Source organism: Melanotaenia boesemani, chromosome 9 (genome assembly GCF_017639745.1).
Source record: "Melanotaenia boesemani isolate fMelBoe1 chromosome 9, fMelBoe1.pri, whole genome shotgun sequence".
Lineage (NCBI taxonomy): Eukaryota > Metazoa > Chordata > Actinopteri > Atheriniformes > Melanotaeniidae > Melanotaenia > Melanotaenia boesemani.
Genome location: NC_055690.1, coordinates 20,657,870 through 20,681,899, shown reverse-complemented (window position 1 = coordinate 20,681,899; position 24,030 = coordinate 20,657,870). Strand labels below are relative to the sequence as shown.

The 24,030-nt window shown below is 38.7% G+C and overlaps 2 protein-coding genes across 3 annotated transcripts in view; one reads left to right on the top strand and one right to left on the bottom strand.

The window, feature by feature from the left end:
* Positions 1-8,101, bottom strand: part of rsrc1 (arginine/serine-rich coiled-coil 1) — a 113,621-nt gene extending 105,520 nt beyond the window's left edge. Inside the window, exons 1-3 of the mRNA XM_041994671.1 lie at positions 8,002-8,101; positions 7,305-7,493; positions 4,108-4,230 (exon numbers count right to left, since the gene is read on the bottom strand). Of these exons, the coding sequence (XP_041850605.1) occupies positions 4,108-4,230; positions 7,305-7,477 (296 nt within the window). The 5' untranslated portion in view covers positions 7,478-7,493; positions 8,002-8,101. The remainder of the gene's footprint in view (positions 1-4,107; positions 4,231-7,304; positions 7,494-8,001) is intronic.
* A 1,653-nt stretch (positions 8,102-9,754) lies between these two features.
* shox2 (short stature homeobox 2) lies at positions 9,755-17,568 on the top strand. 2 transcript variants are annotated; one of them, XM_041994674.1, is made up of 5 exons: positions 9,755-10,794; positions 12,457-12,665; positions 15,040-15,097; positions 15,362-15,450; positions 16,187-17,568. In XM_041994674.1, the coding sequence occupies exons 1-5, from the start codon at positions 10,539-10,541 to the stop codon at positions 16,442-16,444; spliced, it is 870 nt and encodes a 289-aa protein (XP_041850608.1). In that variant the 5' UTR covers positions 9,755-10,538; the 3' UTR covers positions 16,445-17,568. The 2 variants fall into 2 exon arrangements, with proteins under 2 accessions (XP_041850608.1, XP_041850606.1); XM_041994672.1 differs by having other exon boundaries at positions 16,151-17,568.
* Positions 17,569-24,030: the final 6,462 nt, after the last annotated feature.

Below are 24,030 nucleotides of genomic sequence, written 5' to 3'. Positions count from 1 at the left end.
TACTAATAGTAACTGTAATTCCTAATTTGCCCACATGAGGTTGCATTTTTTTATGTTTAAATATAAAATATTTCCAAGGCAGGGGGATAACTTGTTATACATTTTTTTATCTTTTACAGTAGACCTGACTTTCCTTTGCATGATGAGGTGTGTCGGTTCAGGTGGTCAACATTACTACACAGATGTAGAAATGTACATGTATGTGCATTTAAAATGATTTCTAGCTCTTAAAAAGTTACTCTAATCATAATGTGAAAAACAATATTTTTCAGTTCCAGTTACCTGTGACTAAATGTTTTCTGATTTTGCAGATCCATTGTGATCTGTATGTTTTAAGGCATGTGCAAATGATAAACTAAGGCAAAATACTGCTGAAACTACCTATTTTTTTTCAAGAAATTGCTGTTCATAATGTTTTTTAAAAGTACATTTCATTAATTGTAAACATCATGATAATGTACTTGTACTTATTGGCATCAAAACAAAAGTAAAAAAAAATCTACTTTTTTTGTTATTTATTTATTATGCTGTCATTGTACTGGTCCAGTCCACTTGAGATCAAACTTTACTGTCCATCTGGGCAGAATATCCCAGAAACAATCCTGTCATTGCTTAAACTACATATTAGTTCTGAATATATTCCGACCTCCATGTCTTAAAGGTGTCTGAGGCGATCCTAAATCAGGCTGGCAAACCTGGCTGGGTGGTATGTCTAGCTTGTTATCTCCTTGAGGGGAAAAAACAGATAATTAAAGGTCTCGTTTTCATTTGACACCAAACAGCAACCCAGCATTGAAGTTACTCCGGTGTTAGCGGAGCTAAACCCTGACGCTAGCACTCTGGCCTGCTAACTCAACACAGCCATGAAATATTAATGAGGGAAATGCTAGTGTTTGCGTGTGCCTCACAGTAAATATAAAACCTGAGAGGCCATGCATTTATGTGTGAATACCTAACAAAGGATGCCATACTTGGCTTCTTTTTGACTGGTCAAATGATGGATTTGCTGCACCAGCAATTCCTCCACAACCTTTCAATAGTCCTCTTAAACTGTTGTAAATGAGGGAGTGACAGAATGACTGACTGAGCCACACACATTTAACCCCTGCTGTGGCTGACAATAAAGGCAGAGCATTACAACGCTCCGCTGAGCTCACCTAAAGATGTGCCTGTGATCCGGCTGTGATGAGAGGTTGTGTCGTCTTTGTAGGACTGGTTACACATCAGATCACTGTACGCTGCCGCTGCCACGCTCCACTCTGCTCTCCCCCCAGTGGACTAGACTGTGACACCTCCCCCTCCATGAACATGCATTTACACAAATCTGCACATACATGCATACGCTCGATCAGCCTCACAAATGCCCATTTGACAGTGCGCACACATGCAGGCTCGACACACGTGCTGTGGCTGATATGCCTGCTAACATCAAAGAGAATAAACATTAATGGCAAATACGTAATATGCTCCTCTTGTCTGTTTTCCATTTCAGGGCAAGATTGACTGCCTCTGGGGGACCAGGTCCTCGTCTGATTGAGGGCAGGAAAAAAAAATGAGAAAGAGAGCGGAGATGGAGGAAGTAAAAATAAATGGTAAACACATGATAGAGTAATATTCTTATTTTATGTATCTCTTTATTTTTTATTAATACATAGTAGATTGAAAAGAAGGTAATAATATTCCCTCCCTTCAACACATGACGGCCCACTATGGTCCTAATCTTCTTCCATGCAATATTCTGGGGACGTTATTATTCTCATTTCTTTTGAATAATATTCCTCTCAAGTCGATCTGCTCTCCCCACTGCTGCTTGCTTTTGTCTTTCCGCTTTACTTTCCCTCTCTAGGATCTTCTCCACTCAACCTGCTCTTTCACCACTGTTTCCACTTTTCTCTAACTTCAGCCTCTCTCTCTTTTTCCTCTTTACAGTCACTATCATCTAGCTCCTCTCTTTCACATTCTGAAGGTGGTGCCGGGCTGGTGTGGCCAAGTTGGGGGTGGCAGGCAGCACCTCATATTCTATCTGAGTATCAATCATGAGGTCCTGTCCACTCAATCCTCCTCTGATCTATCAGCCAGCATCTCAGATAGCCTCATCCACACACACACTTATAGAGCACTGACTAATGGCAGTCATGGCACCTGTGCACAGTACACACCGACCAGCTTTCATTTTACAGCGACACAGGGTGTATAACATGCAGTACAGGATTTGGATACTACAAAAACGCCTATACTACAACACCTCTAATAAATACTTAGAGGCTAAAAAAGTTACATGTCTCCTAATTGGTCCGACTTTGTAAGTCAATACAAATTGCTTTATTATCAACTAATCTGACAACTATGTTCTTGTTTCCCAAGACTTTTTTTTTTTGTGAACTAACCATCAAAATAATGACTTTAGCAATTCAATGTGTTGTCTTCAAATTTCTTATTTTGTGCAGGAGTCGGAAAACAAAAGAAATTCAGTATATTCTGACACATGATAATGAAAAGCAGCAAATTCTCTATAACATGGAAGCAGGAAAAAACCTTTATCTTGAAAAAATAGTGACTTATCAGTCAACATTGCTGCTGAGTACTTTAATTAATCAACTAATCATTTCATCACTAGTCCTATCTATGAAATAATTAAATGTCTTCTGGATTGTTCTGCTAAAACAGGAGCACACGTGTCAACGACAACAGTTTCATAGACACAAACTGCAGCTGCCATCACTAAACTGCATAAATTTATCATCAATGCCATCACTTTGCACATTCCTACCTCCAACACCGCCTCCACCTAATAACACCCCACCACCATCAGCCCATCCCACCTGCTCCTCGCTTACTGCTAAGCCGATTACACAATGCAACCCTCCTAATCACACTGCAGTGTTTGTAAACACCAATGTCATCGACTGTAGTTCTAAATCTCCCAAATCCCCTCCATCTTTCGTCTCACACCACACCAGCAATGCCACTTTCAACTGATGTTTTAATCGCCAGCAGTTCTGTGAGTGACTGCCTATGTACCGCAAAGAATGGAGAGACAATGTGTAAAAACCTTTTGGCTGAATTCTCCTTATTAATGGTTTTAGTGCAGCTCTGAAATGTCTTACTTATTCCAGTCTGTGGTTGGAAAGTTGAAGTGTGCTATTTTTTTGTGGCACCATCAACCACACGTGTCAAAGCATCTCTGTTGCAGCATCCCTTCATCCTGAAATCTCTGTAATGAAGATATTAAAACACTTTTCCCTTTGTGATTAAAATGATCTCTGCTCTCCCCCGCAGCCATACACAAGTAAACAAAGGGCCTTGCTGGCGCATATATTATGACAACCTTTTCTTCAATTGCGCATCTGTGCATGTTTTTATGCGTTTGTGAGTGTGTGCGAGGGATTTTAAAACAGCACAGTTACGGGTTCATTAGCAGCAGATTAGTTATGCTAATGACATGGATCACCACACACAGCGACTTTCTCTTTATGTTTCTGAAAGGGATACAGGACACGCTATGGCTGGGTGAGTGTGTGTGTGTGCACACTGTGGTGCAGGTGTGTACACATTAGCCTTGCATGAATAACTCTGTCCTTTGGAAAAGAACTTAAAAAAGTCAGACAGAAAATAATCATATTCTCACTTAGTGTGTATGGCTAATGATGGTTTAATAGCATTAATGAGTGAAAAGAGTTGAATTTGGGCAAATGGACTGGGCAGGTGTTGCATATGACCTGCTCTCTCTGTGCCTTCGTTACATTAGTATGCAAACAGTAGAACCAATCAGGAAGGGCAAACTGAGACATGACTGTACGCAAAACAATAATCCAGTCCTGGGATGCAAAGTTCCATGTGCTTAAATAAATACAGCATTACATCTTTATGACACAATGAACTTGCAAAATGCTTTCTTATGGATGAAGAGAAAAAAATCAAGAAAAATCAGCAATAGCATTCATTAAATTGATATGGAATAAAAACACCCAACACTCTTTAGTGCAAAACTGTTTTTCACTTCCAAATAAAGGAGGGCTTGTTCACTATTTCTTTTACCTGTCTGGCAAAAATTCAAAAAGGCTGAGCGGGTTAATGAGTGAAATGTGTGAAATGAAGCCACTGTACCTTCTGTCCCGGCTGCGTGACCTGTGTGAACGGTGGCTCCTCCCTTTGTCTCTCTCTGCACTTCGACTCCTCCTCCTGCGAGATGAACTGTGGGATGAGCTGCTGCTGGAGCGTCTTCTTCTCCTGGAGTGCACAGACAAGAAGACACATGATATATTCTTTTTTTTTTTTTTTTTTTTGCAAATCCCTTAAAAACAAAAAAAATCTTTGATGTGTTTCTTAGATTTATGTTCTGTTTTGGGGGGTTTTTTTTGGCCTTGTGAGGGGTGGGTCTGTAGGATTGATTTAATTGTTTTCAAGTTTGGAAAAAGAAAAAGAAAGAATTCTTTTAAAAATTCCTGGATCCAGCTGATGATCCAGATCACCCCCAACATCTAATCACTTGTTCCTTTTCCCATTTCTGATATTCCTGAAAATTTCATCAAAATCTATCCATAACTTTTTGAGTTATGTTGCTAACAGTCAGTCAGTCAGACAGACAGAAAGACAGACAAACTAACGCCACCAAATACATGACCGCCGCCTTGGCGGAGGTAATGACAAGCAACATTCTCTGTGTTCATTCATTAGCATACTTCAGGTCATCAGAAATTCTTCCCTCCTTTACAAAAGTGAAAGCTGCATCTCTAATCTGCTCTGCTGCTAATTTTAAGAGCAAATATGTTCATGACAACCTAAATAGTTAAGTCTGGTAATGATGGCTACTTTGCATAAGGGAGCACTCTCAACTGTGGCCCAAAGCTGCAAGCAATTCAGGCTGCCATACAGTTCCACCACGGGAGCCCTTTGGTGATCTGCTGCTCTTTAATGTGGCTACAGCAACGTCTGTAGCATTTATTTTCCAAACCTCACTCACACCATGTTTCTATTGATATCATGAAGCAGGAGGCATTTATGGTGGTGAATGTAAATGCAGTAAGACCCCCTCCTCTAAGTGCATGGTTAAAATATTTTCTTTTGTTTCACCAAAACCAAAAGCAACCTAAATCTTTTTAACCATACAAAAAAAAGAAAACAAAAAAATACCCATATCCGTGGTCCTATGGGACCTCTGCAAGAGAAAAGAAAAAAGAAAAAAAAAATCAAGCAGGACAAATAACACAGAGGATGAACTATCAAACCAGATTTGTACCACTTAGAATAGCGAAACAAAGATCCATTAGTATTCTAAAGGCTGGATCCCAAAAGCAGGACCTTACGAAATAACATCACAACTTCTCTGCAAAACCACTTTACACATTACACAGAAGAAATACACACGTGTGAGCAGAGTGTGTATTCACATAAGCTTGCACAATCATAATAATGAAAAAAGATTTCAGCAAAAGACATATAAGGGGGAATATAATGGTTAACACTGAAACTTTTCAGATGAGTACACATCACACCTAAGAAATTGGTTTCCATGTCTCTTATTCATTCATGACGTCTCCCACCCAGAGCACAAGCACTCTTCTGTTTTACCACAAGCGAGGTCACTTTACACCATTTGTTGCAAAATGTGATTTCTCTTTCAGGTGAGCCTATTTAAAGGAACTGGTTTCAGAAGAAATGCACACAAGGTCTTGGTTAATTGATCAAAATGTAAGGCTAATAGACGAGGGACTGTGGTCCCAGGGATTACATTGCCTGCCCAGCACAAATCTGTGTAGGCAAGCAATGACTTCCCATCAGCAGTAATGGACCTTGACCAAGTCTCATAAATAATTACCATCAACTGGCCTCGTCTTAACAGTCACACACTGCCACTGGTAGAAATGGATGGATGGATGGATGGACAGATGGACTATGAGCATAATCTTATAAAATTGTATTAACTGTTTATCTGTTTCAGCTAGGTTAAGCCCTTTTCACACATAAGATACATCACAAAACACCTTCATAAATCTGTCAAAGTGATGACAATGGATCATTCACATGGATCACTTTTACATGAATGTTTCTTGCCCTTCATATCAACTTAATAAACATGGAGCATTCTATTAAACTAAACAGTGACCGATGAAAGCAGTTGAAAATCCTGATACACAATCAGACAGAGAGGATCCAGCTACAGTTAAAACACTTTTCTCTCATGCGGCTACTTCAGATGCTGAGAAAAAAATGACTTGGTGCTACAGCTGATTATAACAGGTAAAACCTTGGCAGATAAAACTTTGAACACTGCTATTTTTCCATTTGTTTAATATCGGGAAATGAGAACAGTTGATCATATGTCACTAGGTCTAACCCTGTCCCAAACCATTAGGGAAAATATACAAAGAAGCTTATACACCCTTGATGCTGACTCATTCAGTTACCACCAGCTTAATGGAAAGCAGTGCATATTTCAATAGAGCTTAATACAACTACTTACATCCTTTATTTCTGTCTGTTCATATTCGAGTTTCTATGTAATTCCAGAGCTCTCAAATCGCTAACAACTGTACTTTCACTTAAATATAAAAGGTTCAGCAGTCACATTAACAATTTTTTGTATTTTGTCTGGGTACAGAATCAAAGAAACATGACTGATCTTGCCAAAGTTCAACCAAATTCTGTTGAGTATCCTAAAGAGAATGTAGTTTCTTCACAATGGTCATATTTGCTGTATTTTGTTAGTTGTTTTCTTTTTCTGGGTTTTGTTACCTGACCCCGTCTTTTCAATGATGGCTGTAGTCTTATTCTGACATCTCATTCAATAATCCTCCATTTCCAACTCCTTAAAAATATCAGCCAGGCCAAATATTCAGTCAGAGACCAGGATGCACTCATAAGCCTAAAAAAATCTCTCTAGTATTCATACATAGCAATTGATGACAGATAATTGATCTACTGATTGTGTCAGATTTGGGCTGTTTGTGACACAAAAACTGAAGTGAAGTCATGTACTGTAGACTTGGCTTTACAATTCTAGAGCAATACATATTGATTTGACTGTCAAAGCTGAGTAAATACTGCTAAATGACTGGAGTTTTCTTTCATTCAGAGACAAGTCATGGTCAGCTATTCTACTTTTATTCTAATTTTTCATTTATTAAAAATAAATTAATTGACACCCCCTCACCACCACACACACACCATTTATAGCATAACTGTCATGAAGCTGGCCTGCAGCATCAAAACCAGCGCTCTTTGATGTGAAATCAGTCTTGCTTAAGAATACTCCAGCAAGATCTACTCCTGCTACTTTCTTTTATGAGGTAGTGTTATCTCACCTTCTGTCTTTGGAGCGAGAACGGCTCCGGCGACTAGACCTCCGGCTCCGACTGCTTGTCACCCTACTACCGGAGGATGAGGAAGAAGAGGAAGAGGTGGATGAACGGCGACGCTGTTTTCTCTTCCTTCTGCTCCGGCTGTCATCCTCACTGTCAGACGAGCGTCGACCCATGCTGGCGAGCTGTCAGCTGACATACACACAGGAGTGGGATAGCTCATTAGCTACCTCTCTAACGATATATGAGCATAATTTGATACTAAACTAAACTCGGAGTATCGAGATGAACATATCTTATCAAAGTTAATTGCTTTTCACTGTTGAAATCAGTTATACGCAATGTTTACTTGTATGGCTCACCTAATCACAGAGGTCTATAGAGCTAGCGGTCATGTAATAATAACCTCGTGCAAATGGGTTGCTTGTTGTAGTTAAATCGTCATGACAGCGGCAACAACACTTTAGTTCCACGGAAACACGTGAAATGAGTAAATACGTGATTTGTTATGGGACGAGCTAGCAAGCTAACTGTGCTAATTTAACTAGCATTAGGTTTCCGTCACATAGTCTGTAATTTCACCAAAATTTTCAAGTTTCTCAGCAGTCAACATGCATTTTATTTTATTCTGTATATGTTATATGAATATACTTGTAGCGAACATGAAATTTTACAAGGAAATGAAAGTCCCGCTCCTCACCTTTAAACCACAGTAGGCTCCACAGCTCAGTCAAGCACTGCTTACGAGACACTACCAGTCAAATCGGGAAACATCGATCAGCTCAGGCATCAGAGTCGTAGAAAGAGCAATCGATAAAGCGACTGTTCTAATAGGCTATATTTGACATTTCAATTTCTTGGTTTAAATTATGGCACCTTTAACTGAAACAACTTATAAATACAGCTAAACGTTTTTTCAACTAGCATTGTCTAATATTTTAAAACATATCTTCTATTAGTCTAAACAAACAAACAAACAAACAAAATATTTAGAGAATAATCCAGTGAGTTTGTGAGCTAAACGCTTTTTGTTTTGTTTGTTTTTTGTTGTTGTTTGTTTCATTATGCCTAACAGGTTATCAAGTAAAAGATATTGCTTTTATTTATGTGATGCCCATTCCAGTTGGGTCAGCTTTGACACCAGTAGTCTACTAATCATATGATCTAAAAGCTGTTAATTTAATGGCGCAGCATACATAAACAACAGTAATTATCTTTTATCTTGCCTATTATGTTTAATTGCCTGTCTTTTTTTTTTTTTTTTTTTAGTTTTAGTTTTAGTTTTAGTCTACACTTAATGGAAAACTTTAGAGTGCATGAAGCTTATTTCACCAGTCCTATACATTTTGTTTTAATCATACATAACCGTACACTACAAATAACTTGTAGCCTAGGGATCTATGAAATACCAGGGATTATTTAGATGAGATCATCCTCAGATAGGAACGCAGAGCCGAGCTGCAAGGGCATAGAGAACATCCAAGCAATTTCCAGCAAAGTAGAATAATTAATTACTCCATGAAGTGTAAAAACATATCGAGGCTGAAGGTGAAACGACCAATAATATTTATCAACATAAATGGATGATGGCTGATAAGGAACAACGTAATGGGAGTATTCACTACAAACAGATAGACAAAGGGATATTTAACACTCTTGGAATCCACCCTAGATGCACCAGGATTAATAGTAATTAATGCCTAAGGTTCAAGCTGAAACATCTTTAATAATTAATTAGGTGACTTGTTAGAGCTCCTGTGTATGGAAGTAGGGCTTTATATAGATTATCAATAAACATGCTTAAATTTCTATTAAATTCATCCCGACTTTTTCAAAATCCCGCAGTATCCTGTTTCTTATCTGGCTATATGTTGTCAGAGTCTCGCTTAATTGCCTTCTCAACGCGCCATCATTACCTTCACCGCAAGTGAGCCATTGTTTATTTATTTTTGCAAATATAGGCATTCGTTTCAGCGGGAAAAATAGCGAGCTGAAAACTTTAATTAGTGAGCCCAATGGCAACACATCGCAAGAGGCGCCATAATTAAGCGTTTAGCTGCTATTTAACATCCTAATGGCTTAAAAAGTCCACCGAGGATTAATATTAAGCGATAGTCTCACTAATGATGACAGTGCAAAATACATTATTATTACTGATTAGAAACCTTAACTAAGGATACAATTCTCCAAAACTTTGTTGATACACTTTATTATCTGGAACTTTTATTATTATTATTATTATTATTATTATTATTATTATTATTATTATTATTATTATTTTAGAATATAGTTCAGCTAAATCTGTTTAATAACCAACATTATTTCTCGTCCTTTTTTTCTTCATAAAACATTTATACAAAAGCGACAACCTAAAAGCAAAGAAACACACCGTTAAATCCCAGGCCTAAGGCCAACTGTACAGGGGTTAAAGCCAAATGTGTTCACTTGAACTTGATTTAAAGCCTTTTGTATAAGTCGATGCTGCTCCTCACGGCATCCCAGCTGGTCCGCTTTCACCTCTTTACTCTCCGTGTCATCGTTGCGTCTTATTTTTCTCTCCCAGATCACAGAGATGTACTGAGGATGGACTCCTCATCCATGTGCTTCCCTCTCTCTTGTCATTTTTAGATTTTTTAAGCCACTCCCCTGCAGAGAGAGAGACTAAGAGGGAGAGAGAAAGGGAGACCGAGAGAGATCCATGACCATCTCCCGGGTGTTTAAAAAACTAACTCAGGACAATGGCAGCGAATGAGCGCTTAATTAAATTAATTAGTCGTTCTTGTCAATCTTGGATTAATGGCCAACAGCGGCGGTGCTGTTTCGTGTTCTTACTTCTTTTCTCTCTCTCTATCTCTCTCTCTCTATCTCTCTCTCTCTCCCTCCCATATCACTGAAGGGGAAGGGGGGCTCATCCCGGCATCCTGAGGGGAGGTAATTTGCACGGATCAAGGGGGCAAGGCGCCGCAAAGTATAAATACTGTGACTTCAATAGAGGATCACCAGCAGGTTTCCAACTCCGCTACCAAAGGAGGAGGAATTGGCTGAGAAGATATATCTTCGTCTATTTTTTACCTTCATCCACAGTTGGCTGCATCACCTTGTATCATTTTCAAGGGGTCGACTTTAAAACGAGCCACACCATTGATGTCTTAAGCTGTCGTGGAGCAAAGGGAGAGAGTGTGAGTGAGTGTGTGGTGTGTGATTTTTTTTTTCTCCTTAAGAGGAGAGGAAGCCGTGATGGAAGAGCTCACCGCTTTCGTGTCTAAGTCTTTCGATCAAAAAGTGAAGGAGAAGAAGGAAGTGATAACCTACAGGGAGGTGTTAGAGAGCGGAGCAACGCGAGCAGGGAGCAGGGAGTCTTTATCCGCGGAGCCGGGGAGCCGAGAGGAGGCGGCTGCTGTTACCCGGAACATTGCTCTCTCACCGGGCAGGGAAACGGACATGCTCGGCCCGGAAAGAATCAGGGACGGCGGGAGCCCCAAACTTATTGACGGTAAGACTGCGTAGTGTAGCATGCTACACTGGCTGTCTGAGCAGGAATGTGTGCAGGACTTGGTCACCAGAGGAGTGATGAAGAGCAGAGATGCTTATCGAAAATATTCCGAGCGTGTAATTTATGAAAACAATCTTTAATGTTAACTGATTATCCAAAAGAATACAGTAGAATTTAGTAGTACATCATTAGCATCACTGATACAGACTTTGTGTCATCTAGCCCTGAAGAAGATGACATCTGTTTATTTTTATCCCTTTTAGAGAATCATTTATTTTTTATTCGTATCAGTTGTTCGTCAAAACATCCCTTAATGATATTTCCTGTGAATTTTGCCTGATTATATTTTTCATTTTTACATGTTTGCAACTTAGTAATGTTTAATGGTATATTTAAAACGTTTAAAATTAGAGAACATGAGAAGAGGCCTACGTGGGATAAACAACAATCCCCCTTGCGGAATATAAACAGATCTTCTGATATGACAGACTAATTTTTTCATACAGAAATTATGCAAGTTTCAAAGATGTTCTGTAGGCCTTCATTTATCTAAAGCAGGCAATCAAATTTTATTACATAAGCAGCACTTACAGTCAGTCATCTCAGGAATATTTCTACATCATTTATTCTAGGTTTCATGAAATGAAGAAACCTGTAACGTGGCTTTAAGGCCAAGTAAAAGGTGGAAATCAAGTCCTGTTATTTCACAAATGTTCTTTTTCAGGTCTTGTCTAGCGCCAGTACGGACCAATAAATTCCATATAGCCTAAAAATTAAATAGTAACACGAGGTGGAGGAATTGTTTTTCGTGGTTGTCTTAAAGCTTTAAACATCTTTATAGTGCATAACAAAAATAAATTAGATTTAAGACTAAATAAAACCAAACGAAAAGGCTAATGTTAAACTAAGTGACACCAACAGCCTGTATTTAAACAGACAAGGGGAGAAATACTAACATCTTAATATTGTGGAACAAATGAAGCTGCTGTGGTGTGCAGCCAGTGTAGAGATTAAACTGGACAAAATGGGACAACTCATGGACGAGGCATGTTAGGTTTGGGTGGCTTGTAAAAGTGACATCTGTTCGTCATGGGCATCGTGGTTAAAAGCGGAACTGCGACAAGCATGTATTAGACATCCAACAGTGGGCACAGCATTGCATATTTATAAGCAGTTAATAATTAAAGAGCTTTATGTAGCTCTACAAAACATCCGAGGTCTGATAGCTCTGTGATAATAGAGGGTACTTTTTCTTTCTTTCTTTCTTTCTTTCTTTCTTTCTTTCTTTCTTTCTTTCTTTCTTTCTTTCTTTCTTTCTTTCTTTCTTTCTTTCTTTCTTTCTGAAATTTTTAAGTAGCTATGATAACACCTATTTAACAGTCTCATGTGGTGCCTGTTGTAAAGGATGTTAAACCCTTTAATCTGCGGTACACCTGGGTGGCTGTCTTTTCAATAACGAGCATTGACCTCAACCTGTTGACCCATTTTTTAAAAATATAAAATAAATATTCAGAATATCGCCTAAATATTTCACCATGAAGGCCAGTCATGAACACTTTTATTTATTTATTTTTTTCCTTTTTGAGGGCTGCTGTTGGTGAGGGGGGTGGGGGTCACCGTGCATGATGCTGATGTTTCCCTCCATTATCGTCTGCAACACAGGCACCACGGATGTGAAAGAAAGGAAAGAGGACTCGAAACCTATAGAGGATGAGACACAGACTAAAATCAAACAGAGGAGAAGTCGGACTAACTTCACATTAGAGCAGCTCAATGAGCTGGAGCGACTTTTCGACGAAACCCACTACCCAGACGCCTTCATGCGGGAGGAGCTTAGCCAGCGGCTGGGACTGTCTGAGGCCCGAGTGCAGGTAGGAAACCTTAATTCAGCTTAAGAAGATTAATATAAAAAAATCATTACAAATCAACAAATTAATGATACTAACAACAACTGCAATAATAACAATAAAATAAATATAATTTATAATAGTAATAAAGTCAGCAATCATCTCTTTGACCTATATATATATATATATATATATATATATATATATATATATGCCCTGAAAATAAAGAAAATAATTAGCCGTAAAGAACAACATTACTGACTGAGGTGTGAGGTGATATTTTCTATTACAAATAAAATAAATGTAAATAGAATAATATTAAGTAATAGGCTTTTTATTATATATTATTACAAAAATATTACAGCATTGCTCTCCTGTTGTTTCTCTTCCTTTCGGTTGCATTTAAATAGGCGTTATGGTTTCGCTGATTTTTCTCATGACTTGTCTGGTACCGCACGGTCTGAGAAAGAAAACATCTTGTTTCTGCGTTTATGGAAAACACAAATGTACATGGATACAGTCCTGCTGTATTACAGTACAGGCCTAGATTTGAGAATCGGTTCGGGGGGAAACCCAGAAGTGTTCGCAGGACCATTTAACTGTGAAGTTAAATGGTCTTATTGAATGAGGAAGCAGAATCTAAATCTCCCGTTCTCTCTGTTTTCCTCTGAATTGATTATTTTTCTCTCAACTTGTTTTGATTATTTAATTTGTTAATCGACTCAATTAGTTCCTGCTTGTGACACCACACTGCTGTTTTAATCTGTATTGTCTAAATGCACCGAAACAAATAAGCCTACATATTTTCGTCTTTAGTTTCGGGGTTTATGTTACCTAGGCCCTGCTGTATGTTTTCAAGGGGATGGACCATCTGTGCAGAAACCCAGTCCGAGCGGTGGGAGATGGAAGGTGGGGGCTCAGACATGTGGGGACAATGAACATGTAGACAACTCTTATATATATATATATATATATATATATATATATATATATATATATATATATATATATATATATATATATATATATATATATATATATATATAATTTATTTATTTATTTTTTATTATTTATTTTTTGTCCCGTTATGCCCGGACTCAGGGAGGACTCTACATCCTGAATATGACGCTCGTTCTGGAAAAAAAAAAAAAAAAAAAAAGAAAAACGGACCGAAAAGGATCCCCCTCCCATACCCCCCTTCAGAAAAAAAAAAAAGTTAAAACCAGCTTTTTGCAGGGCTCCCCAAGTCTTAACTGGAATCTCACCAATAAGGCGTATTGTGTCCCGGACAAGGAGCACAGCTCGGGGATTTGCATAAATTATGTATTATTTTCAAGCCAAATCAAGACCAGTTCTCCCTCTATCTCTTTTATCTCCGTTGGAGTGTTACATCTTTTTTTTTTTAAACTAGAGACCACACATTTATTTAGACCCGTTTTAAAATTCTGCCTCGATCAATAACTTGGCTGCATTTGCTTTTACCATTGCCATAAATTATACCCAAAGCTCGCGCAAAAGGACTTCCGAGTGACACACACCATGATCAATAAACGAAGCCAGCTGACAGCGAGATCAATATGATATTTCAATCATGCTTTCACTGAGTGTTTATGGGCCTAATGTAAAGGATATTGCAGATTGACACGTTTTATTGTGGGCTAATTTAGCTCAAGCTTTGTCTGAGAGATTCAAAGCAGATAATCGTCGTAATAAATCGTTTAATCTGTGTTCCAAGGCGTTTCTCTGAAACTGACGCTTGTCGATTTCAGAAAGAAAAGAGAAGTGGGAGCTATCTTTGAAGCCAGTTTTTTGTTTTTTTTTTCCCCTGTGAAAGTAAGTGTTATGGCAGTGATTAAACAAAACTGCGAGGCATTTAAGCGTTTCTCTGACATGGATTTTCTGCAGATAAGGGTAATTAATTTCAGCGGTCATTTAATGAGAGTGAAACGGAAAGAGAAATAAGGGAGATGCTCTCAGATCGCTTTGCTCTGATGTTCAAAACCATAATAGCATTGCTGCAACTCGATATCCAAGAGTCCATTCAACTCTTCGGGGATACTCATCTATAGAAAGATGAAACCAGCGCTGACAAGGTTATTTATTATAGCGCATTTCCAACAAGAGTGCTTTTATTCCCCTAATATGACTTTAACATCAGATTTATGCTCGATTTGTCCCACTGTTTCTCTTCCTCTTTCCTTTACACTCCAACCCCCACACTTCCTTGTTGTATACTAAATGTAATAATTAAAATCTGGGGTTAAGCAGTGTCATTAATATTTCAGTGCTCCTCGGGGATATTGTTTTTCTGCGGTTGTTGTCACTTTGAGAAGAATTACATATGGCCTCACAAGCAGCTGCCAATCAGTAGGTCTCTAATTAATTTCTGTCCCTGCAGGTTTGGTTCCAGAATAGAAGAGCCAAATGCAGAAAGCAGGAGAACCAGCTACATAAAGGTACAGTTGCATCCTGAAAGCTGCAACTCATGCAAACGCAAAAGTTCTATTCTATTCTATTCTATTCTATCGCAGTTCATCTTTACACGCTGTTTCTCTTTGTTCTGGTGGCGTAATTTCCAATTAATGATGTCATAAAAAACACATTTCATCTTGGTCTTTATTTAAGTTGACTCATTATGAAGTCCAACAGTTTGCTCGTTGTGGCGTTGGATATTCTTCTTACAATTAGACTATCATCTGTTTTTTTTCTTTTTTTTTCAGGAGTCCTGATTGGAGCAGCGAATCAGTTTGAAGCTTGTCGTGTAGCGCCATATGTCAACGTAGGGGCTTTACGGATGCCATTCCAACAGGCAAGTTGCTTTGAAGCGTCTAGTCTTAAGAAAAACAGACCAATCCTCCCATCCACCCCATTCTCCACCCCACCCCACCCACTGCTGTCTTGGCACAGGCTGTGCCCAAGTGCTATGCAGAGACTCCAATTCCTGTGTAGGGGGTAACTTAACTCTTATTACCACACTGGCAAAAACACTGTGCCAACACAGCGGAGCTTAATTGAAAAAGTCACTCTAATGCCTTTTTTTCGGAGGAGCATTTATGGGTTTATTTTATTGGAGCAAATAAAACATATCCCTTGCAGGACCATCAGTTGTAGGATGGATTTGTTCTTGACCTATTGAACTGTACATCTGTATGTGGTGGACAACAGTGAAAGTCTGGAAAGAGTAGCAAATTTACAGCTATATGTGATTAATGTTGGTTTTAATTGAGGTTTAATAACGGAAAGACAAAAGCCATAATGTTGGTGTAAAAAAAAGTCTCAAATTTGGTCTTTGACTCATAGAGTTGCAATCAACAATACACCTAGATGACGATGCAAGTAAGCCTTCACATCCAGCCACGTCATATTAGATTGGAGTATAGGTACCGTTAATAATGGTTAATTTACTTGTAATGCAGTCACACTAGTAAAAATGACCCTTCAGACAACCCACTGCAAAGTTAACGCATGTTCTCCCCCTTCTCTCCCCATCCGTACGTCCCGTCCCGTAGGATAGTCATTGCAACGTGCCGCCCTTCTCCTTTCAGGTGCAGGCGCAGCTCCAGCTGGACAGCGCCGTGGCCCACGCGCAACACCACCTGCACTCTCACCTGGCAGCTCACGCGCCATACATGATGTTCCCCGCGCCGCCGTTCGGGCTGCCGTTGGCGACGCTCGCGGCAGAGACTGCCTCGGCCGCCTCCGTCGTGGCCGCCGCAGCCGCGGCCAAGAACACCAGCAAGAACTCCAGCATCGCCGACCTGAGACTGAAGGCCAAAAAGCACACGGCCGCCTTGGGACTGTGACGCCAGGGAGGCAAGAGGACACGAAGCGTGGACACTCTGAACTTGCGACTCAAAGAACACTCGACAAAAACACTTACAAAGTGAAAAAAAGAAAAAGAAGAAGAAAAAAAAAAAAAAAAATCAACGGACAAAGTGAGAAAAAATATCCATGGACGTAATTTATGTTTTCCTATTGAAGAAGGACGAGTATAAATATAAAATATAGGCTATTTATGAGATAAAAGACAAGAAAAAAGACTGTGACGTGATAGCCTAAACAGACGTGATTTTTGGACACTAAAAGTGGCGGACGGGGTGGACAGCGAGGCTATAAAGGGTCTTTTGCAGCCACATGGCTAAGGAAGCCGACGGGACACCCCGAGGAGGTATAAGAGGAGCATGCATCTGGGTCGATACTTTGTTAAACAAGGCGAACCACTCTGCAGTTGTTCTATTCTGTTTTAATATTTTATTATTATTATTGTTATGATTTAATTTTGTTCCTATATAGAGGCTGGCCTCATAATATTTCAAATCCTTTTCTCTGCAAAAGGACGGAGTGGGAATTCTTTGACAAAATAGGGACAAAAAAAAAAACTGTATTTCTCAATCCTCTGTTTCTTGTCCAGTTTTTTAAAAATTGCCTCTGCAGTGTTTGCATGAGCTTGTGAGTGTCTGCCCACCCTTTCCCCCCTTCACCTCTCCTCTCTCTTCCTCTTTACTTCCCCTTCTCAGAGGAAGGGCAACTCTCACTTGAATGTTTGGCCAATCTGACCTTTCATGGACCTCTTCTGGTAAAGGTGAAACGGGCGACTAACCAGAAATGTGAGACTGTAAAACATGTGCAGGCTACGCTAAACGTTTTTAATCATAATCCGTTCTAGTGTCCATATTAGCGAGGTTATTTACCCCCTTTTAAAGGAGGGCAACATGCCAATAAATGCCATCTTTCATACTGAACTAATACCATTTAACACGAGGATTGAATACGAATCGGTACGGGCACAGTGTAAGATATGTTCATATACAAGAAACACGCATAATTTTTATTATTTAGTGGCTTTATGAATGCCTTGTGGGGAATTTGTTCCTTTTGTATTTTATTTGATTTCCGTGTACCTATTAAAAACCATGTGCTTTCTGTATGTGATTTTGATGTTTTTATAACAGTGAAGAGACGCTCACTTGAGGCAAAAAAAGAAAAAAAAGAAAAAAAAAAATCATGAAGTTATTTTATCTTATTCCATCTCGTCTGAAACATGAATCCACCTTAACAAAATGTTTTTCGTTGCTACAATAAATTAACAAACGTTTCTTTAATGGGTTGATATTTTTTACATTATTAATTAATCAAATTTATTACATTAACTATCATGATCATTATTATTAATATCATGGTCATTATTATTATTGTTGTTGATGTTGTTCTCAGTAAACCTTTGAGGGCAAAAGGTTTTTAATAATTTATGCCTTTAGCTAAAGGTCTTTTGATAACGTCACAGTATAGTAACAGGCCCGTTTAGTGGCGAACATTGGTGTCTGTTGCCGCGCTCGTGCCAAACTGATGCATTATTCATAATTTGGTTATGGAGGGTTTGTAGAGGATGATTGGTAATTTCCAATACAAGCTAAACGAGCAGATAAAGGGAACAATTCAGTGGCTCAAGATTAAAAAAAAACATTTAAAATGTCTTTATTATTATTTTTAAGGACACTTAAAGGCGACTGCTTTATTCTTCCAGAAACTTAAACCCATATTGGATCCTACAGCCTTCCAACTAAAAACAAAGGTAGATTTTTAAATTTTATGTCTACGGCTTTTTTGTTTGTTTCAAATTGTAATGATATGGATAAAATACATAAAACCTTCCTAATAGTGTTCGTCTTAATCCATTTTACAAATTGCAAACTGTCACTTTGTCACACCCGCGAGATTTTGTCGCCAAATAAGTTGTAGGCTTATCAAATAATTGTTAAATAATTAAACAAAACGTATAGCCTATGTTCATATCTGGGATTGACGCTATTTTGAATGCAAAAAGTTGCAAGTTTTTTGTGCCAATAAATTGGAGATAGGGATGAAATTATTGAGAGTTCACATATTTTAAATAAATAAATAAATAGTCCTTAACGTTCACTTGACTTACAAATTTGCCTGATTTATTTCCTGACATCTTAAGCGCCTCTTATTGAACACTTAATAAACACCTGACATAGGAGCCTATAATTATAGGAATCCAGATCGCTTTACGCTTTCCGATATTTCCACACAAAACAAAATGTCTTTAGCTATTAATTAATACTGATCTCACTAAGTCTGCACAAGAGTCTGGAGTGTTTGTGTATCTTGGCGTTTGTGGCAGGATTTAGACGCCAAAACTATTGAATTATTGATTCTGGGCCTCGCCAGTAATGGAGGAGACGGAACTGGGAAATTGCTGAGACGGGGGCGTGCATGCTGTCCCGCGATGTAACACAAACACCTCAGTCGGGGACGCGCGACTGTCCCATTCAGAAAGCTGGAGTATGAGCAGTTAATAAGCCTTTAGAAATGGCTCACCAGTTGTCTCAAGTTAAAAAAAATGATTAAAAAACATTAGACATTAAACATTAAACTCTGAATTTATGAAAACCGTGATATGAGATTAAAAATACCACCAAGTTCACCTTACTGTTATGACACAGCAAAAGCAGTTCAATGAAAGCCAGAGGTGATCTTTTATCCACTTAAAAATATATATATTTTGTTACCTGAATGGAGTAACTTTCACAGTGTTTCAGTGTTTGCACTTCTTCATCAGACATTCTTTATGACAGCAGTGCAAAGCCTTGTGAGTCTGCAGTGGTGGAGTGCAGCGGCTATCAGCATGTCCTGAGGTGTACTGCTGGAGAGGAGGGTCTCTGCTCTTGAGGGGCCCAGGAGACAATGAGACGGGGACACACAAGTGCTCTGATTAGACATGGAGACTACCAGAGCTCACACTCTCCTCTCAACACACTCTTAAGACACACACCCCCACGCAGCCAGCCAGGAGCCAGGCTTCTTCTCACAGCCATATCCCACTCGCTTGCTCCCTGCATTTCCCTGGTTTCTCTCTCTCTCACACACAAGCACTCTCTTACTCATTGTACTCTGACTATTGTACACCGAGCCAGATGAGTCAAGGAGGGCAATTATACTAAAGTTAATCAATTGAAAGAAAACAGCAGTGGACATACAAATCCAAATGCATGTGAGCAAACTCACACACCCACACACACACACAGATCATCATAGCCTGGTGAGTCACAACAGCACTCGACACCATGGAATCCTTCATATCAACTGGTGCTGTCTTGTTGCTATATTTACTCCACTACAACCCCTGAGACAAATACACTACTCTCTCATTTCCCGCACATGGCTCTTTATCAAATTAGGGCAAGTTAAACAATCACACAGTGCAGTTTTTTACCAGCAGCAGAGGCAAATTTTTCAGCGAGTGAACCAGCTGAATGTGTTGTATATGGATGTTTGTAACTGCTTGTGTGTGGAATTTATGTGAGAACATATGAAAGAGAGATCCCTTTTTCTTCTTTTCTCTCCAAGGGCTTGCCTTTGTTACATGTTAGGAGTGCTCAAAGAGCAGGGCGCGCACAACCCTGCACCAAAGACAACAGCCATCAGGAGCAAAGGCAGATAAAAGCCCAACTTCAAAGACATCAAATGGAGGGAAAGTGAGAAAGAAACCTGCTGAAAACTCCCTCCAATAGCACTCAGGCCAGCAATTACGACGCCATATCGCTTGCCTGTTATCACATGTGAGCACTGTATAGGCCTGGGTGGCTAACCGCAGCACTCAGTGTGGGTTGCTGTCAGCAGAGAATTGCAGCATTTATAGAACTTGACTGTAACACTGTATTTAATTTCACCGTAGGATGAAAAGTTGGTGTTCACACAGATTTGACCCCAGCCACGACCAGGGAGGCTTAACTATGGTGATTACAGACACAAAAAACAACAGTCTCTATCTCCAGCTCCTTCTATTCAGCAGCTAAGTAGAACAAAACAAAACAGAGGTCAGAACAAAACAAGAAGTCTAATTGTTTCACTGGTTCCTGTTTAGGTGCCCCAGGGCAATCTACACATTTTTATGTACTAGGCACATTTTAATTGTTTTTAATTCATTTCCAGTTGCAGATGGTTTTCAGATTAGAGAGATAGTATAATGTATAACTCCCTGCCCTGGGAAGAAGCCATAACAAGGGTGTATGTGTTGAGACCTGTGGCATTAGTAACCCTGAGGGGAATTTATTGTTTTTGTTGAAAAAAGGTGACATTTGGTGTATAGTGGATGTACTGGGTGGGTTAGGAGGGGGAAGGGGGTATTTTGTGTGTGCATACTTTTATGTGTGCATTCTGGTTTCAGGGAGAAGAAGTGTAAGACCAAAATGAAACAGAGAGCAAGAGAGGGAGAGTGATGAGGGGCACACAGTAAATGTTAAACATTTGGCCCATGCCGCACTGTATTTACAAGCTGGTAAGATCCAATCATCTGTGTGTGAGTATAATCGAGTACTTGCTTTTCAATCATCAGATGTTTGTACACAGACTCTTAAATTACAAAAAGCCTTTTGGAAACACAGGCTTAATTCATCTCATATTGATTGTATTCACGCTGTCTGAAGTTTACAAAATGCCATTTTGAAATGTCACAAAATTTTAAAAAAAGCTGACAAATCACCCAATATTTGTATCAGGATGCTTGAGTGCCTTTTTAATGTGGGTAAATCCAGGGAGGTCTACATTCATTCATTCTGGGGTTAAATGCTTTTTCAACATTCTGTCTAGGAAACCATTTATGACCATTTATATATCTGTCAACGGCATTCAAATGCTCTCTGAACTGGTGACAGACATATGTGGTCAGGACAAAGTTTACATGTGGGGGAAAATGGCCCCTGGTTTTCAGTATAAGCATTAGTCACCTGCGTACTGTAAATGTTATACTCATGAAGCTGTTCACTGCGTTCACATAACCATAAATCTGTGGGCAATACAAAAATCAATACATCTTACTGATGGCAAAAAAAAACAAAAAAAACAAAACAAAAAACAAACAAACCCAAAACAAACCACGCTACAGTTTTCCATTTGGTACTGTAGTGTCATGGAAACACATAACAACATTATGAAAAATGTGACATGTGGATTCTATAAACATTATATATATATATACAATAAAATGTAAACTGGAACTAAAGTTGTTATTGGATATTTTTTTATGCACATAGTTTATCTTTTTTAATTGTATAAAAATTTAAAATAAAACTGTGGTAGATAGAAAAATGCAAGATAAAACCATGATCATGTAATTGTTGCATGTCATCCTTCATCTTTCTCCATTTCATTCCTGTTATCAGCTAACAGTCTGACCAGAAAACTGGTAAATTAAATTTGGTGGCTTGTCCAGTAAGTAGTAGTGCCACCATCCATGGCTGTAAATTGTCAAATGGTCATATATTCTTATTAGTTTTAATTTTCTACAGGGCAGTGTTTATGTAACATTGCAGAAATCATGATACACGAATAGCCTATCAAGAATATGTCATTAGCTTGTATATTATTTACAAGTATCCAACCATGTATTTTACAACATGTAGACCAAATCATGTGCAATCATTTTAACCCTAAACACATGTTTTCAATGTTCAACATGTAGAAAAGTGAGGAACTGTGACTGGGTCAAATGTAGAAAAGCAGGACTGTTGAAAGCATTGTGCAGAACAAGTTTTAAACCAGCAAACACTTTCATGCTAATTAATTAAGATCACTGACTAGAACCATCTGCATTGCTTTTGATCTCTGTGTAAGAATTTATGGCCAACTAAACACTGGGAAGATGTGAAAAGTGGACAGGATAACATAGAAATGCAGGTGGAAATGGAAGACATAACTGTGTCATGAATCAAATATTAAGTTTTATAAATCTGTTTATTAGTCTTTATTGGGAAACTGCAGAGTCTTAGGCTGTGTACAAATAGGTATTTAATTATTTTTCACAGGATAGGGATGTTCCAAAGCATTATATTTTAGTTTTTTTATTGCTTCATGACACTGTGTGATATACCAGAAAGAAAGAAAGTGATTGAGCAAGAGATAAGACAAAAGTCAACATTGGACTGACTTTTCCAGGCTAGAGAGAGCTCTGAGATGAGACAGGGGGCATGACTGATGCTGAATTAGCTTTTGTTACAGGGTAGCAAAGTGCAAAAATTTTTTCAGTAGTGCTGCTTTAATAACATTGTGATGAAGTGAATTTGCACAACTGGTTTAAGACACTTCAAACAAAAATGAACAGCTTTCTTGCACCATACAGTTTTTTATTCACTCAGTTGACCAATCAGAGCACCTAAGCCTTTCCAGGAAGTTGGTACTTAAAAATTAGCATTTCGTACAGAAGCCAACAACAGATGTTAAAGCAATATGCAAATTTGACAAAAAAAAAAAAATTAAGCCACATAAAACTCAACCAGTAAACCACCAGTCAAAACAATTTTAGTTTAAGATGCTTTACAGCAGAAGCAATACTGCATCAAATGTGGTCATAATAAAAGAAGCTAAAGGTACCAGATCAATGCTATTGAGTTAAAAGTACAACACTTGAAACTTGAAAGAGTTTTTTTTATTTGTTTCAATGATTGTAGAGACCAAATGTATAATATGATTTCATGAAGATGCTCAGATGGGTTGAGACCTGATGACTCACTTGTATTATTCACTTCATTTTCATTCTCATCAAACCAGGCACTGACACCAGGTGCCCTATGGATGATGACATTGCCATCCTGGAAAACAAAACTCCTATTAGGGTAGAAATGATTCATAACAGGAGAACAACTTTGTATTGATTTGAAGTGACCCTTCCCCTCTAAGGGCATGAGTGGACTGAAACAATGACAGTGTGACCTCAAATGCATCACAGAACCACCAGATGTTCTCACTGGCAGGGATCAAGAGGTTCAGGTTTTTCTTGTTCTTAATTTTTTGTATGTAAATTAAAGGCAAGAAAGGCAACGCTGGTGGATGCCTTCATTGCAGTTTATTTCCAATAAGCTGTGGCAATAATCATTATAGATCATGATCTACGCCTACTGAACATATTCGTGTTCATTGTTAAAGCATTACCAATTACAATGAAAGTTTACTAAGTAGCCTCTTGTATATTAATAAGTCTTTGGGGCAGTGGGATATGGGAGCAAGAGGTCAAGTGCTGTAGAATTAATAGAATTTTAAATCAGGATGGTGCCTGTCGTCCAGGGCATCTTATTCAGATGTTTTCATTGATCCTGTCACTTGCGTCATCTCACTGATACAGCAGTATTGGCAGCTGTATTGCTATGGTAATTTACTCCTTAGGCGAGTACATGTCAGTTGCTCTGCCTGGGCTGGAAAATAAATATATATGAGAACCACGCACAAACTCATGTGTGCATCCACCTTATCTTAGGCTAATAACATGAGCATTAATATAAATGTTTGAAAGTGGGGCCATGTCAGGTGCAACATGATGCATTAGGATGTAAGAATGCCTCCTGTTTCAGTGCAGCCTAATATAAACGGATGT

Coding starts and splice junctions, on each gene's coding strand:
- shox2 (XM_041994672.1), top strand. CDS start 10,539: ATGGAAGAGCTCACCGCTTTCGTGTCTAAGTCTTTCGATCAAAAAGTG. Junction 12,666..15,039: donor TGTCTGAGGCCCGAGTGCAG/GTAGGAAACCTT, acceptor CTGTCCCTGCAG/GTTTGGTTCCAGAATAGAAG. Junction 15,098..15,361: donor GGAGAACCAGCTACATAAAG/GTACAGTTGCAT, acceptor TTTTTTTTTCAG/GAGTCCTGATTGGAGCAGCG.